This window comes from Microtus pennsylvanicus, chromosome 1 (assembly GCF_037038515.1).
Source record: "Microtus pennsylvanicus isolate mMicPen1 chromosome 1, mMicPen1.hap1, whole genome shotgun sequence".
NCBI classification, from domain to species: Eukaryota; Metazoa; Chordata; class Mammalia; order Rodentia; family Cricetidae; genus Microtus; species Microtus pennsylvanicus.
In genome coordinates this window covers 102983524-102998111 of record NC_134579.1, presented here as the reverse complement: position 1 = coordinate 102998111, position 14588 = coordinate 102983524, and the positions used below count along the sequence as shown (strand labels likewise).

At 51.5% G+C, this 14588-nt stretch overlaps 1 protein-coding gene across 17 annotated transcripts in view; it reads right to left on the bottom strand.

The window, feature by feature from the left end:
• The window catches only part of Gtf2ird1 (GTF2I repeat domain containing 1), a 93949-nt gene that overhangs the window by 42720 nt on the left and 36641 nt on the right, over window positions 1–14588 (bottom strand). For 15 of the 17 annotated variants that reach the window (XM_075977457.1, XM_075977416.1, XM_075977440.1 and 12 more), the window contains exons 2-6: window positions 11374–11502; window positions 8469–8610; window positions 4398–4553; window positions 2789–2972; window positions 1036–1346 (exon numbers count right to left, since the gene is read on the bottom strand). In XM_075977457.1, coding sequence (XP_075833572.1) covers window positions 1036–1346; window positions 2789–2972; window positions 4398–4553; window positions 8469–8610; window positions 11374–11496 — 916 coding nt within the window. In that variant the 5' untranslated portion in view covers window positions 11497–11502. Of the gene's footprint in view, window positions 1–1035; window positions 1347–2788; window positions 2973–4397; window positions 4554–8468; window positions 8611–11373; window positions 11503–13253; window positions 13276–14588 lie in introns of those variants that run through there. The other 2 variants (XM_075977372.1, XM_075977407.1) reach the window with 2 other exon arrangements.

Sequence of the window (14588 nt, the reverse complement as noted above, 5' to 3'; positions counted from 1 at the left end):
TCGGAGAAACTAAAACTGGGAGCCCCGTGATTCCCAGGTTCCAGGCAACCCATATCCCTAACCATGGATCCCAGCTGCTCTATACCAGCCTGGGAGATACCCAGGGCAGGCACCACGAGAGCAGGTCAGGCTCCCCGTTTTCTTCTCATTCTCTTAATTAATTTATTCATTTACTTATAAATGATCAGAACACAACTTGTGGGAGGTGGTTCTCTTTTATGATGTGGGTCCCAGGAATTAAACGGAGGTCACTGGGCTTAGCAACAGGTGCTTCTAATTAGGCAAGCACTCGATCAACTGAGCCATCTCCAACACCCAAGTCTGAAATGTCCAGGCTGGACTCGAACTCACTGAGATCCGCCTGCCTCTGCCTCTCAAGGGTTGGGATTAAAGGCGTGCACCACCACCGCCCGAGCTGTTTTAGGAATCTCAATCCCAAGAATCTTAGATAAGGGATACTCCAGAAGTACCCCATTTTTACAAACGAAGAAACTGAGGCTCAGTGAGATCGAGACTTGCCAGGGGCATACACAGCCAGGATAGAGCTCACATCTCCTTCATTCCTAGCTGTTCCTTCTCTTCTTCCTAAATCTTAAACCCAAGCAGTGTATGCAGTAGGTGCTCATTAAATGCATATGATTTTATTTCTTTTTTAATTGCAGTCATCTCTTGGGGGTGTGTGTGCACGCACATGCATGCATGAATGCGTGCATGTATGGCCGCCAGAGGACAACTTGTGGGATTCAATTTCCTCCTTCACCACGTGAGTCTGGAGAGATTGAACTCAGGTTGTGAAGCCAATCGACAAGCACCTGCTGGACCATTCCATCACCCCCATTAGTTTATTTACGCTCTCCACAGCCTGGGGGGGGGGGAATGCCTCTCAGCATCCAAGGTCAGTTCAAGGCCTTGTGGAAGGCCAAGAGGAGGCCCCAGTTGAAGTGGGTCTAGACAAAACCCACCCCTGCTCAGAAATGCTTTCTCCTTAGAGGCAACCACCCAGAGAGACACGCAGGTCCCCAAACGCAGCATTACCACAGCAGTCGGAGAAATCTTGGGCACTAGGGACCTGGGACTCAGGTACAGGCCAGCCCAAGGTCAGGTCGCTGGGGGTCAATGGGCAGGTGGGTGCCTCCTGCTTGAGTTCCCGGATGGGGTGGTTGGGCACTGAAGTGCTGTACAGGAAGTTGGTCACGGAGGATGGGGTGGCGGTGGGGGGCAGGTCCTGGGGAGTGACCTTGGAGGCCTGGCCATGCAGACTGCAGTCTCGGGACCCCTTGGGTAGCAGGGTGACACCATTCATCTCCACCAGTGCCTTTGAGTCCTGTCCACCATCATCAGGAGGCCTGGGTGAAGGAAGAGATAGGAACTGCTTTGAATACCTACTCTTGTCTGTCAATCTCTCCCTCCACAGCCTATGTAACTAGAGAATATAACTGAGCTGGTACTACAGGTATTCCAAGGGAGTGGGATGGGAGCCAGGCCCGACATCATAGGTAAGGACACGAGCCTGGTGGCACGGGCATAATGCCCGATACCAGGTGGCAACCACTGAAGACCCAGGCCCGCCCCAAGCTGCCTCAGTTCTCCAGGCCACCAACCCCATCCTCCACCTAGCTCCTTCCCATCCCATCTGCCCCTCCTCCACACCTGCTCATGTATTGCTGGCGAAGACTTAGCAGCTAAGACAACACGAGGTCCCCAGGTATGCTGCGCCCCTGGTAGCCTTGACCTCACTTCCCATCAGTCTTTGATGGATCTCATCAACAGCCTAAGCTCATATCCAGGCCGTGTGGCTCTCCCAGCTCAAGCCTTTTAAAACTAATTTATGTTTTTGAGACAGGGTCTCACGTAGCCAAGGTAACCTCGAACTTACGGTGTAGTTGAAGATGACCTTGAACTCTTGATTCTTCACCTCGACTTCCCCAAAAGTGTTGGGATTAAAGCCGTGCATCCCCACTGACAACCACATCTCTACACATTGTCAATCATTTGTCCCTGATCTCTGCACAGCCTTTCGGGTGACTCTTTCCCAAGTCAGAATTCTTGCTGGACACTGACACAGCAGTAAGGCCCTTGGGAAACTCCCACGGTTATGTCCTGACTCACATTATGCTATAGGACCGGACCTTGGTCTTGCTTCCTCCTTTGGACCCAAAGCTTTCCCTAAAGGGTTCCCTTGGGGTCTCTCTAACTTTCTGCTCTCTGGTTGGGTACAGGATGTGACAGATTTATTTGTCTTCTGTTTTTATGGGAGACAATCTCATTGTGTAGCCCTAGCTGGCTTCGAATCTGCCAGGGTGGCCTCAAACTCAGCGATCCACCTACGTCTCCCTCACGAGTGTGGAGATTAAGTCACGTATCGCCACTCTCTGAAAGCTTGAATCGTCGATTTGACTTCATCTACAATCACTTTGGCAGAAAGAGTCTCAGTGAAGGAGTTAGACGAGGCTGACCCGTGGGCATGTCTATAGGGAGACCTTCTTGACTACACTGAGGTGGGCAGGCCCAGCCCACCGTGTGTGGCAGCATTCCCTAGGCAAGGGATTCTGAGCTAAGAGTAAACAAGCTGAGCGCTGGCACGCATGCCTGAATTCACTGCTTTTGGCTCTTGACTGAGGGATGTAATGTGACTAGCTGCTTCAAATTCCTGTTGCTTTGACCTCCCTACAGTGACGGACTGTAACTCGGGATTGTGAGCCAAATAAACCCTTTCTCCCTTAATGGGTTTTTGTTGGTATTTTTAACATAGCGAAAGGAAACGAAACTAGGACAGGGGCTTACTCACCTCCTGAGCTTAAACCGTATTCGGTGGCTGTGCTCCAAAATGGCCATGAGCGCCTTGGGGTCATACTCGGCTGGCCTCCGGAAGGCCAGGCCCTCGGGCAGTCCCTGCACGGCCAGGAGCCCCGGCTCCCTAAGCAGCCTCTCGTAGGGCAAAGGTACCACGCTGGCCCTGCCCATAGCCTCACCTGTCAAGGAGCAAACGGTGAAGCTCAGTACTGGCAGGGACTTGGCTAGACACACTGGGAGCCAGGCAATGTGAGGTGACTCCCCCTTGGAGAGGGACTCTGGGTCCCTCGTTGCTGCAGACGTGGTATAAAATGAACACCAGCCTGTAGATGTGTTCTGTGGATGCCTACTGTGTATGTCTGAGCACGGGAGAGAGGAGACAGGAAGGCCCTATGCCAAGATAGTAGACTGACCTTTGCCAGGGATGCTACACCGAATTTTAACCTCAGGTTTAACCGAGGGAAGATAGCCTTGGTCCCAGAATGACCAGGAGGCAGAGTGGAGGACCATGGGGTGGGGAGTTGGTAAGAGGCGGCTGCCCAGGAAAGGGACTCTCACGCCTGCGAGTTTGGAGCTGGAAAGGGGCTAAGGCATAGAAAGACGAGTCTCGCAGAGGCCTGCTCTACTGGGTGAGACAGGAGAGGGCCAGGCTGTGTGGGACTGGGACGAGGTGCATGGGGAACAACTCGGTAAAGCTGGGCAGAAGTGTGCAGGGTTAGACTGGGGCCTGAGCAGGGTAAGAGCAGGGCTGACCTGGGTAGGTCATTGCTGGGCAGCTACACTGGGTGAGGCTGGGCTAAAGTGGTTAGGGCAGGGCTAAGCGGGGCAGACAGAGCTGGGTTGAGGGCAAACGGATTGGTTTAGAATGTAGCTGGGTGGGGCTGGGCGAAAGTGGGTGGGCACAGCTGAGCAGGGGTGGGCTCTAAGCAGTGTGGAGTTTGATTGGTCTTGGTGGAGTATGCCTGGGTGGGGCACAGATACACGCAGCTGGGCAGAAGTGGGCGGGGCTAGCCTGGGAAGGGCGAGGGCAGTGCTGACTTGGTTGCTGGGCAGGGCTAGGCTGAGGTGGGCAAGGCAGGGGTGAACTGGGTAGGGCACAGTCAGACGGGAGTAGGCAGAGTTGAGTGGGGTGTGGCAGAGCTGGGGTGAGGCAGGTGGGGTTAAATTGGATTTGGCAGGGAAGGCCTGCGCTGAAGGGGATGAATAGGAACGAGCAGGACCGGGTAAGGGCCCAGCTGCGGTGGGCGGAGCTAAAGCAGTTAAGGCGGGGTTGAGAGTGGCCGAGCAGGTGGGGCTAGGTTTGGAGAATGGCTGAGTGAGGCTGGGTCAAGGTGGATGTGGTTACGCTGGGAGGGCACGGCTGGGCTGGCCTGGATATGGTGGGACTGGGCTGGGAGGTTAGGCTGGGTCAGACACCACTGGGCAGGGCTAGACAGTTTGGAGTGCAGTTCGATCGAGCTGGGTGGAGTGAGGCTGGGCTGGTGGGCGGGGCCGGGCTGAGGTGGGCGGGGATGATCTGGAAGGGACTGAACTAGACAGGGCAGGTGTGGGTAGGCTGGTCTCCCGCCCGCCCCTCTCCGGAATGGAATGAGGAAGGATCTTACTATAAAGAACATCAAACACTTCCTCTACCATCTTCTGCAGCAGGTACACATCCGAGCACTGCTCCAGCGAGGACCGCGGGATGCTCCGGCCACCACCCTCGGAGCGCTGCACCTTTTTAGGGTGTCCTGCTTCTGGATCTTTCCATAGGGGTCCCCCTGTGAGACGAGAGCACACGAACCATAAACTGCTGTTAAGCCCCCAGAGTCAGAGGCACCAGTGAATGAATGAATGAATGAATGAATGAATGAATGAATTAACGAACGAACGAACGTGAGCACCCTGCTGAGAGCCAGGAAAGACTGCAGGTCTCAGTCTGGACACGCACTTGCTGGTTGGCTTCAGGGTTGTCCTCTCCCTCTCTGAGCTTCAGTTTGCGATTGCTCAAAAAAGCCCATCAAGTCCGGCTCGGAACTGAGACGCCATGAACATCTGCTTCACACACTCCATTCTATATTCATACGAACCCACGCTCTTGCTACCCACCTAAGCCCTAGTTTTCTGCTCCGCTCACATGGAAAACAATGGAGAGTCGGCAACGGATAGTTTTAAATGACAATTTGCCACAACCCGAGAAGAATGTCTCCAATGAATCATCTAGTTCCGTGGTTCTCAATCTGTGGACCATGACCCCTTTTGGGGGAGGGAGAGTCAAACGACCCTTTCAAGGGGGATGTCTGAGACCACAGGAAAATACAGACATTTACAATACAATTCACAGCAGTAGCAAAATTACAGGTATGAAGTAGCAACAGACAGGATTTTATGGTTGCGGGGGTCACCACAACATGAGGGTTGCAGCATTAGGAAGTTGAAAACCACTGATCTAGATCAACTGGCCTATGGGCACAGACATTAAGTAGGGAATCATCTTTATTGTTAATTGACCTGGCCCATCATGGGCTGCACCATTATCTAGGCAATGGGGTTCTGAGCTATAGGAAACAGGAGAAAGTTCCACTAGCGCAAACAAGCTCCCTGCTCTTGACTGTGGATGTGATGAGACTAATTGCTTGAGTCCCTGCCTCTGAAATACGACCGCAACCTGAAATTATTAGCCAAATAAACCCTTTTCCCCCTCAGCTGTATTTGTGGGGGGGGGATGTGAGGGGATCTTTATGAAATATTCTTTTAGTTTTAGGGGATAGGGTGACCTACGTGGAGGAGGGTGACCTTGAATTCACAGAGATCTGCCTGTCTCTGCCTCCCAAGTACTGGGATGAAAGTCGCACCTGAAGGGACAACCAAACAGGGTGGACAGGGTCTTCTGGTCCCTTCCAGCTTGGAGCTGGCTCTCCTTGGAAACCAAGTTTGAAACAAACTATCCTGATTCTGAGTGCTATAAATAGGGACTCACTCTGGCTGTGGAAAACAAGGCACACTGTCCCTAAAATGCTGGGAGGGGCTACAGGACCCAGCCACACCCACTACTTGAATCCAGCTCCCCCCAACCTTAGAGACAGTACAGGCTGGGAGAGCAGAGCAGAGCAGACGTAGTCTCGGGCTCCTGGGGAAACAGCTACAGGCTCTAGCTCTAGACCCCACTAGTGACACATGAGTACTGGATAGATCTGGGAGGACTTAGGTGTAAGGCCCAGGAGCCCAGGAAAATTACTAACAAACCATCGACAGCTGGTACCTGTGTGTCCACAGAGACCCCTGGTGGTCCCTGCTCTGGATCTATCTCCTTGACTTTGAAGGGAGGGGGGAGAAAGAGCAAGGGTCTGAGAACTGGAGTCCAGGCCTTGAACCACGCTCCCCCCGGGGGTGGCTATTCTTGGTTGTCATGGTGACCCCTATAGGCTCTTCGATTTAAATGCCTGGTCACTAGGGAGTGGCACTATTTGAAAGGATTGGGAGGTGTGGCTTTGCTGGAGGAAGCCTGTCACTGGGAGAGAGCTGCTCCCTGTGGACCTGGATGTAGAATTCTCAGCTACCTCTGCAGCACGATGTCGCTTGCATGCCACCATGCTTCCCACTATGATGATAATGGGCTAAACCTCTGAAACTGTAAGTCAGTCCCAGTTAAATGGTGTCCTTTATAAGAGTTGCTGTGGTCATGGTGTCTCTTCACCGCAATAGAACACTCACTAAGACAGTGATCAAATTGACTAAATCTGGAATTAAGTAAAATCCAAATGGCTGGGGACATCTGTAAGAGGTTTTTTTCTTAATTAAATCATTTGAAATAGAAAGATCCACCGCTTCTAATCGGATCTTTTTTTTCCTATTTTATTTATTTATTTATTTTGTGTGTGTGTTTAAGATGGGCTTTCTCTCTGTAGCTTTGGTGCCTACCCTGAAACTAGCTCTGTAGACCAGGCTGGCCTTGAACTCACAGAGAGCTGCCTACCCCTGCCTCCCAAGCACTAGGATTAAAGGCTTGCCTGGTGGATTCTTCTCAACAGGTTGGATCCTTGGACCTTCTGAAGCTACTCTAGTAAACTGAATGTGTGTGTGTGTGTGTGTGTGTGTGTGTGTGTGTGTAATAAATTATTTTTTCCCTGTAAGTTCTATTCTTCTAGTGAACCTCGATTAATACACACACCTTCCAAATTGGGCTAAGCCCACCGTGCCTCCATTTCTCATTGGCACACTATGGGTGACATTTTCATGACCCTCTGGGAAAAGTATTGAGGTTTCAGGTCAATGAACCAGCATGAGGTGTTGTTTGGGTTTGGTGTTGCTGGGGATGGAATACTAGGTAAAGCACTCTACTGCTGAACCACCACCTGGGAGATTCTAGGCTGGCATTCTACCTCTGAGGCCCACCTGACCAAGAGCCATCCATCGTCCACAGCCCATGCATACTGAGCGCTTCTTACCCCAAAACAAACAACAAAAACAATGTCACCCCACAAGGCAGAGGTCAGGGGAAGAGACCGTGTTAACAGCTAAATATCTTAGCTGGACAATGGCTGGTCTCTATCCTCAAATGTACTAAGTCAGGAGGTAGAACTGGGGCCGGGAATGTGGCTCATTTGGCAAAATGCTCACCTAACATTCATGAAACCCTAAGTTCCACATCAGCACCAATAGACCAGAAGGAATGAGGAGTACCTTCTGTTCCTGAGCAGAGGCCAGAGAACCAGGAATTCAAGGCCAGCCTGGGCTACAGGAGAACCTGTCTTAAGACAACAGAGGGTCAGCAAGATGGCTCAGCAGGTAAAGAAGCTTGTGGAATGGGGCTGGAGAGATGGCCCAGGGGTTAAGAGCACTGACTGCTCTTCCAGGGGACCCAGGTTCAATTCCCAGCACCCACATGGCAGCTCACAACTGTCTGAAGATCCAGTTGCAGGGGATCTGACACCTTCACACCAATGCAACACATAAAATAAAGTTGAATAAACCATAAAAAATATTAAAAAAGAAGAAGAAGAAGAAGAAGAAGAAGAAGAAGAAGAAGAAGAAGAAGAAGAAGAAGAAGAAGAAGAAGAAGAAGCTTGTAGCTAAGCCTGAGATCTGAGTTCAATTCCTGGGACTAACTCTGCCAATTCTTCTGATGTCTGTATACAGCACACACATGCCTACATACTTGCACACACTATAAATAGACCAGCCGGGCAGTGGTGGCGCACGCCTTTAATCCCAGCACTTGGGAGGCAGAGGCAGGCGGATCTCTGTGAGTTCGAGGCCAGCCTGGTCTACAGAGCGAGTTCCAGGACAGCTAGAGCTCTCAAACAGAGAAACCGGTCTTGAAAAACAAACTGAAACAAACAAACAAAAAAACATATCTTAAAAAAAAAAAACAGGTAGATGGATAGCCGAGAGTATGGCTCAGTAGCCTAGTAGCGCGCTCTTGTTTAAATAGGCACGAAGGTCTAGGTTCGATCCTCAGCACTAATAAAAAATAGAGTAGAATCAGGTGACTGCACTGGGCCTCAGTGTCCCCTCTAAAAATGCGGACATGGATGTGGCTAGCGGTAGGGTTCAATGACAGGAGTCGCTGACCGGTTCTAACAGACTTCATTGGGAACAAACATGTCTACTTCGTCCCTCCAACAGGCTCTGGGGACTAGACAAAGCAGGGGACACAGGGATGGGCCAGGGCATGGAGAATGTGGGGTACTCACGGCAGAACCTGAGGAAGTCTGACTGCAGCTCCTTCCGCGTGTTCAAAAACATCCGTCCCTTCTCGGTGCCCACCACGAAGACGCTCTCATTGTGTACCGCCACGCAGGCCACCTCCGTGTTCAGCTTGGAGAGCGCTGAGCACTGTGGGGTGGGGGAAGGTATGTGAGTGAAATCAAGACTAGCCTGGCCTGGCGGTGGTGGTGCACACCTTTAATCTCAGCTCTCAGGAGGCAGGGGCAAGTGGATCTCTGTGAGTTCGAGACCAGCTTGGTCTACAAGAGCTAGTTCCAGGACAGGCACCAAAGTGACAGAGAAACCTTGTCTCGAAAAACCAAAAAAAAAAAAAGACTGTAATCCAGCACTAAGGAGGCTGAAACAGGGTGATGAAGAGCCTGAGGCTAGCCTGAGCTACAGAGATGGGGCTACCGATGAGAGATGAGCCCTCCAGCCCACATGGTCCCTTTGTACTGGGATACAAGGTAGTGACAGCCCTCTCTAAACAGTAAAAAGACAGGCACCACGCAGCCTGGAGAACGTGGCAGTAGAATTTCAATATACTGGTTCTAGGAAAAGGATCTATCTCTATAAGCAGGGCTATCCAGATGGCTCACTGGGTAAATTTCTTGTCTTACAAGCACAGAGACCTGAGTTCGATTCCCAGGACTCCTGTGAAAAGGGCTGAGAGTGAGGCTGGACGGGGGAGGGTGTTAGTGGGAAAAGCCTGCAGCAGAGGGTGAGCCTGGGGGTGTCAGTGGTAAGGCCTGCGGCGGACAGTGAGCCTGGGGCTGTCAGTGGGTAAGGGATGCGATAGAGTGAGGCTGGGGGTATCAGTGCGTAAAGCCTGAGGCGGAGAGTGAGCCTGGGGGTGTCAGTGGTAAGGCCTGCAGCGGACAGTGAGCCTGGGGCTGTCAGTGGGTAAGGCCTGCAGCAGAAGCGTAGGGATAAGAGTTTGGATGCCCGGCACCTATGTAAATGCTGGGTGGCTGTGGCACTCCTTCTATCGCCCCATCAACTGGGAGGTGTAAGCAGGGGACACCGGGAGCTAGCTGGCTAGGTAGTCGAATTGGCAAGGTCTGGGTCCAAGTGAGACATCGAGAACTCAACAGATGGAGGAAGACACCGGATGTCAACCTCTGGGGCTGTAGGCTTTGTTGGGTGTGCTGGTTCCTATCTGTAATCTCAGCACTCAGGGAGGCTGAGGTAGGAGGATTGCCATGAGTATGAAGTCAGCCTGGGCTACATGGGAGGCCAGCCTGGGCTACATGGTAAGTTCCAGGTCATCCTGAACTATAGAGTGAGATTCTGTTTCAAACAAACAAGCCAAGAACTAAGATAAACTACGATAAAAACATGTATGCATACAGTACATGCCCCCACATATATAACATGCATACATACAACATATGCACCCCACCCACCCTCCCACCCAGAATTCTAGGTGGCTACATCACGCTGGCTTATTTCTGTGGCCCCAAGTTATAACCAAGAATACAGTATGAAAATCCTGGAAAGCAAAAGCCTGTGGCACACAGTTGGCACTTAATAAATGCTGGTCTTTGTGCCAACTAGCACTTGAAGAAGTTCTGCTGCAGATTAATCCTGTTGTACATTGTGTAGCTATGTAGCTCTCATTAGCTTAATAAAGACCAACTGGCCGATAGCTAGACAGGAAGAGATTAGGCGTGAGAGCCAGATAGGGAGAATGCTGGGAAGAAGGGCAGAGTCACCAGCCAGATGCAGAGGAAGCCGGGGATGAATGTGCCATGTTGAAAAAAGGTACCGCCGTGTGGTAGAGCACAGATAAGAATTATGGGTTAAAAGAATGATGGGAGCCGGGCGGTGGTGGCACACACCTTTAATCCCAGGACTTGGGAGGCAGAGGCAGGCGGATCTTTGTGAGTTTGAGACCAGCCTGGTCTACAAGAGCTAGTTCCAGGACAGGCTCCAAAACCACAGAGAAACCCTATCTTGAAAAACCAAAAAAAAAAAAAAAAAAAAAGAAAAGAAAAGAAAAAAGCTAGTTAGTAACAAGCCTGAGTATCAGCTAAGCATTATTTATAATTAATAATAAGTCTCTGTGTGGTTATTTGGGAGCTGGCTGGCAGGACAGAGCTGACCAGTGCGTCAGAAGACCCCACCTACAAAGATCTGTGTCAAACTCTCTGGGCCACAGTCCCACCTCTTAGCCAAGCAGGAGTCCCTGGGGAGGGCTGAGTTCAAGGGCAGCCTACAGCGGTGAGAGACCGGCTCAGGACAACAAAATATAAATATCCCCCTGCGGCTGGTGGCGCTGTCCATCAGGGCACAGGTCAGTCACACTCACCATCACCGACAGGTCAGTGAGGTTCAGGACACATGGGATGGCCGCTGTAGAGAAAGACTAGCACCTAGCTTGTTTCTGAGGGTGTCTCCCACCTCAGGCCTCAATATGACCTTGAGCAGCCCATAACAAGAATGACCTAAAAAGGAGCCCCCGCCCCACGCTGAGGAGACCAGTGACTGTACTTGATCACTCGGTGTGACCTCAGGCAAGGTGCTGTCTTTTGAGCTTCCACGTCATATAAAAATACTAATTGATGCCAGACAGATCTACCTTTTGTTTTCGCTTGCTTTGTGCGCCCGTGGGGCTGGGATTCGAACCTAGAAGAGCCCACTCCACAGCGTTTAAACGTGGTTTATCAGTGAGCTCAGTCTTCTTTTAGGGTTTTACTCTATAGACCAGGGCGTTCTCAAAATCAAGATCTTCCTATTGCAACCTCTGACTGTGGGATTCCAGACATGTCTGCGTATGAACATCCATACGTACATGGATCCATACATACATATCTTGGTGTCTATACCCAAGTTTGTATGTGTGTGTGGCGGCCAGAAGAAAACCTTAGCTGTTGTTCCTCAGACACTCACCATAGAGTCTAAGGCGGACACCAGGCTGTTGATGAGCTCGTCCTTGCGGGCGAAGTTGGAGTTCCAGCGCTCAGACCCGCAGCCGTTGGTGGGGATGTCACAGTGCTTCCCCAGCAAGGCCATGGTCACCTAGAGAAAAGAGTGAGAGCAGAGTGGGTACTGGGCACAGGGTACACTTGGGTAGGCACACCTGGCTCCCAGGGTCACCTGGAATTCACAAGTGGGACAGACTGCCAAATGGCCTTCCTTCCCATCATTCAAGGGCCTCAAAGGTTTGACAGGGATTTGAGCCTTCGCAGGCCAGAAGAGCCATTAGGGCAGAAACCTGCAGAGATCTAAGTGACTGATGTATAACCTACTTCCTCCCATCTGAAACATTTTCAGAGCGTTTAAACATTCCCTCCTAGGGGGAGGTTCTTGAAACTCAAGAACAAAGCAATTTACATAACTCAGGAAGCTCAGGAAACTCCCAAGGCTCAGGAAGCTTACAAGACCAAGGAAACTCAGCTGCTTACAAAGTGCTCAGGAGGTTATAAGATTGACAGGCCCCTCCCAAAGTTTATAAAAGGCAGAGAGCAATTGTGTGTGAGGGGATGGAGCGAGGGATATAGGATGCTACTGTTGAGCTGTCTGTAGCTCATGCAGAATTCCAGAGAGGCAACTTTTTGTGAATGGCATCAACCATGCTGAGGGGGGCTTTCTGGTGATGCAGCTGCTTTTGAATCACCCCCATTACAGCAAGAAACCCCTCGCCCATTGTGGTGGTTTGAACAAGGATGGCTCCCACCGGTTGGTATGTCTGAATACTTTATCCCCAACTGGAGAAGTGTTCTTCGAGAAGGATTAGAAAGATTAGGAGGTGTGGTCTTGGTGGAGTGGGTGTGGCCTTACTGCAGGAAGGGTCTGGGAAAAAGGAAACCCATTCCTCCCCAGTCCTGGCCCATCTACTAAAGAAGCAGGATGTGATTGCCTCACTGAAAAAGGTACCGAGCCATGTGGCTAACATAGATAAGAATAATGGGTTAATATAAGTGATAAAGGTTAATAAGAAGCCTGAGCTAATGGGCCAATCAGTTTATCATTAATATAGACCTCTGTGTGATTTCTTTGGGGGCTAAACGGCTGTGGGACCTGGTGGGAGGACAGAAACCAGGCAGGACAGAATCCTCAGTCAACAGAAAGGTATCACTAGGGGTGGGCTTTGTTTGATGTTTCCAAAGTTCTCTCTCTGCCTGCTGCCTGTGGATCAGGATGTAAAGCTCTTAGCTACTGGTTCAGGGCCATGGCTGTCTGCTTCCTGCCATGAGGGCCATGAACTAAGCCTCTAAAAGTGTAAGCAAGCCCTCAGTGGAATGCTTTTCCTCTATAAGTCATCTTATAGGATGTGTCTCCTCACAACAATAACAAGGACATCAACGCTTCTGTAAGTAAGCAAAACTCACTCCCTCCCCCTCCCTCCCTCCTCCCCCTCCCTCCCTCTCCCCCTCCCTCCTCCCCCTCCCTCCCTCTCCCTTCCCTCCCTCCTCCCCCTCCTTCCCCTCCCTCCCTCTCCCCTCCCTCCCTCCCTCCCCCCTCCCTCACCAAGCTAGCCTAGGATGGAATTCTCTCCTCAGTCTGTTGTCAGTGCCCTCCAGGGGCAGATGTTTGGTCACGTCTCTCCATGAAAAGACACAATCTCAACACAGTTGAGGCTTGTGCTCCAAGGAACGGTCCCCCAGGTATTCAATCCATAACCAAAGCGAGCCAATGAGCACCCTAGCCTGCCAGACGGGTCCTAATTGCCAGTGTTTTCCACGTAGAAACTCTAGTCACAGCCCTCTGCTGCTCACACACCCTCCATGGCGCCCTCCCGCCCCGTGTGCTGAACAGGCCTTCCTTACTTTGCAGCTTGGGCTGTTTGGACCCTTGCTCTTGCTCTCTCCCACCTGTCAAACACAGACTGGGACGACTGGCCGGTGTCCACCTCCCTTAACCAGCCCTGTTGGAAAGGCACCTGACAGGCTCATCCATGGCGAGGCTGGCATTGCCCTCTACGGTTCTGTACACACCTCTGGGCTTGGTCACCAGTGCCCAGATCAAGGCCACTGCCTTGAAGCCTGAGTCTATTTCCTGGATGTGGGACGTGGGCTTGGAGCAGGTGTGGACAGACAGCCACAGCAGACAGAGCACAGGTCACTTCCTCAACTAGGGATTCCCCAGGAAAGGACTTTGTCCCAACTCACTGGGGCTCCACAGAGCTCCTTCTGTGCCTCTTTGCCTCGCTCAAGCCTAAATGCGAAGACGTGATTGCTGCTGACTGCTAGTGGCTGGCTTGATCCTGTTCTTCCAGGACTGTCCCTAGGGATAGGATAGGGGTTCCCACAGGCGGCCTCTGAGCTTAGGGGCCTCTCACTAACCCAAGCAAAAGGAGGCAAGGGGCAGGAGCAGGGGGGGGGCAGGACACTCGAAGCTTGTTCCCCAGAGCCCTCTAAGGACCCTGGCTGGGTGTGTCACCATGGATAGCTCTGTAGATTCCACACCCTGTTTACCACCTGTCTGCCACCTGTCAACAGAGATTCTAGACTCTCACTGGGTGGGGTAGGGAAAGCTGGGCGGCAGGGCTCTCCAGACCCACAGCTTAAAAGGGCACCAAGCCTAGGATGTCTACCGCCACGACCACTGACTCCCAGGCTATAAACTCTACAAGGGCCCAAACAGTATCTGCCCACCACGGCTGACCCTCAGGGCCCAATTCACTGTCTGATGTATTCAACGGACCAGGCACAGAATCCCAGACACCCACCAGGCCAAGCCTGGTTGCAGTGTGGTGGGAACCTCAAAATAGCAGGTGTCATATGTGGGTAAAAAAATGTAACTGAAATACCAGATCATTAAAAACAGAACAGAGAACACAGCTCTGGACCCAGGACTGGCTCAGGCTACAGAAAAAAAAATGGTTTTAGGGCCAGTGAAATAAAATGGCTCAGAGAGGAAAGGTACTTGCTAAGGACCTGAGTAGACCCCCTGGGGGGCACACAGTAGTAGAAGGGAACTGACTCTGGCAAGTTATCCTCTGACCTCCGCAGGCATGTGGCGGTTGGTGGGCGCGCACACACATACATGCACACATACAGATAAGTAAAAGTACAGGGGGAAAAAAATAAAACAAATGGTTTTAGCAAGGCCTACTGGCCCACCCTGATAATTCAACTACTCAGAAGTTGAGGAGCATCTCA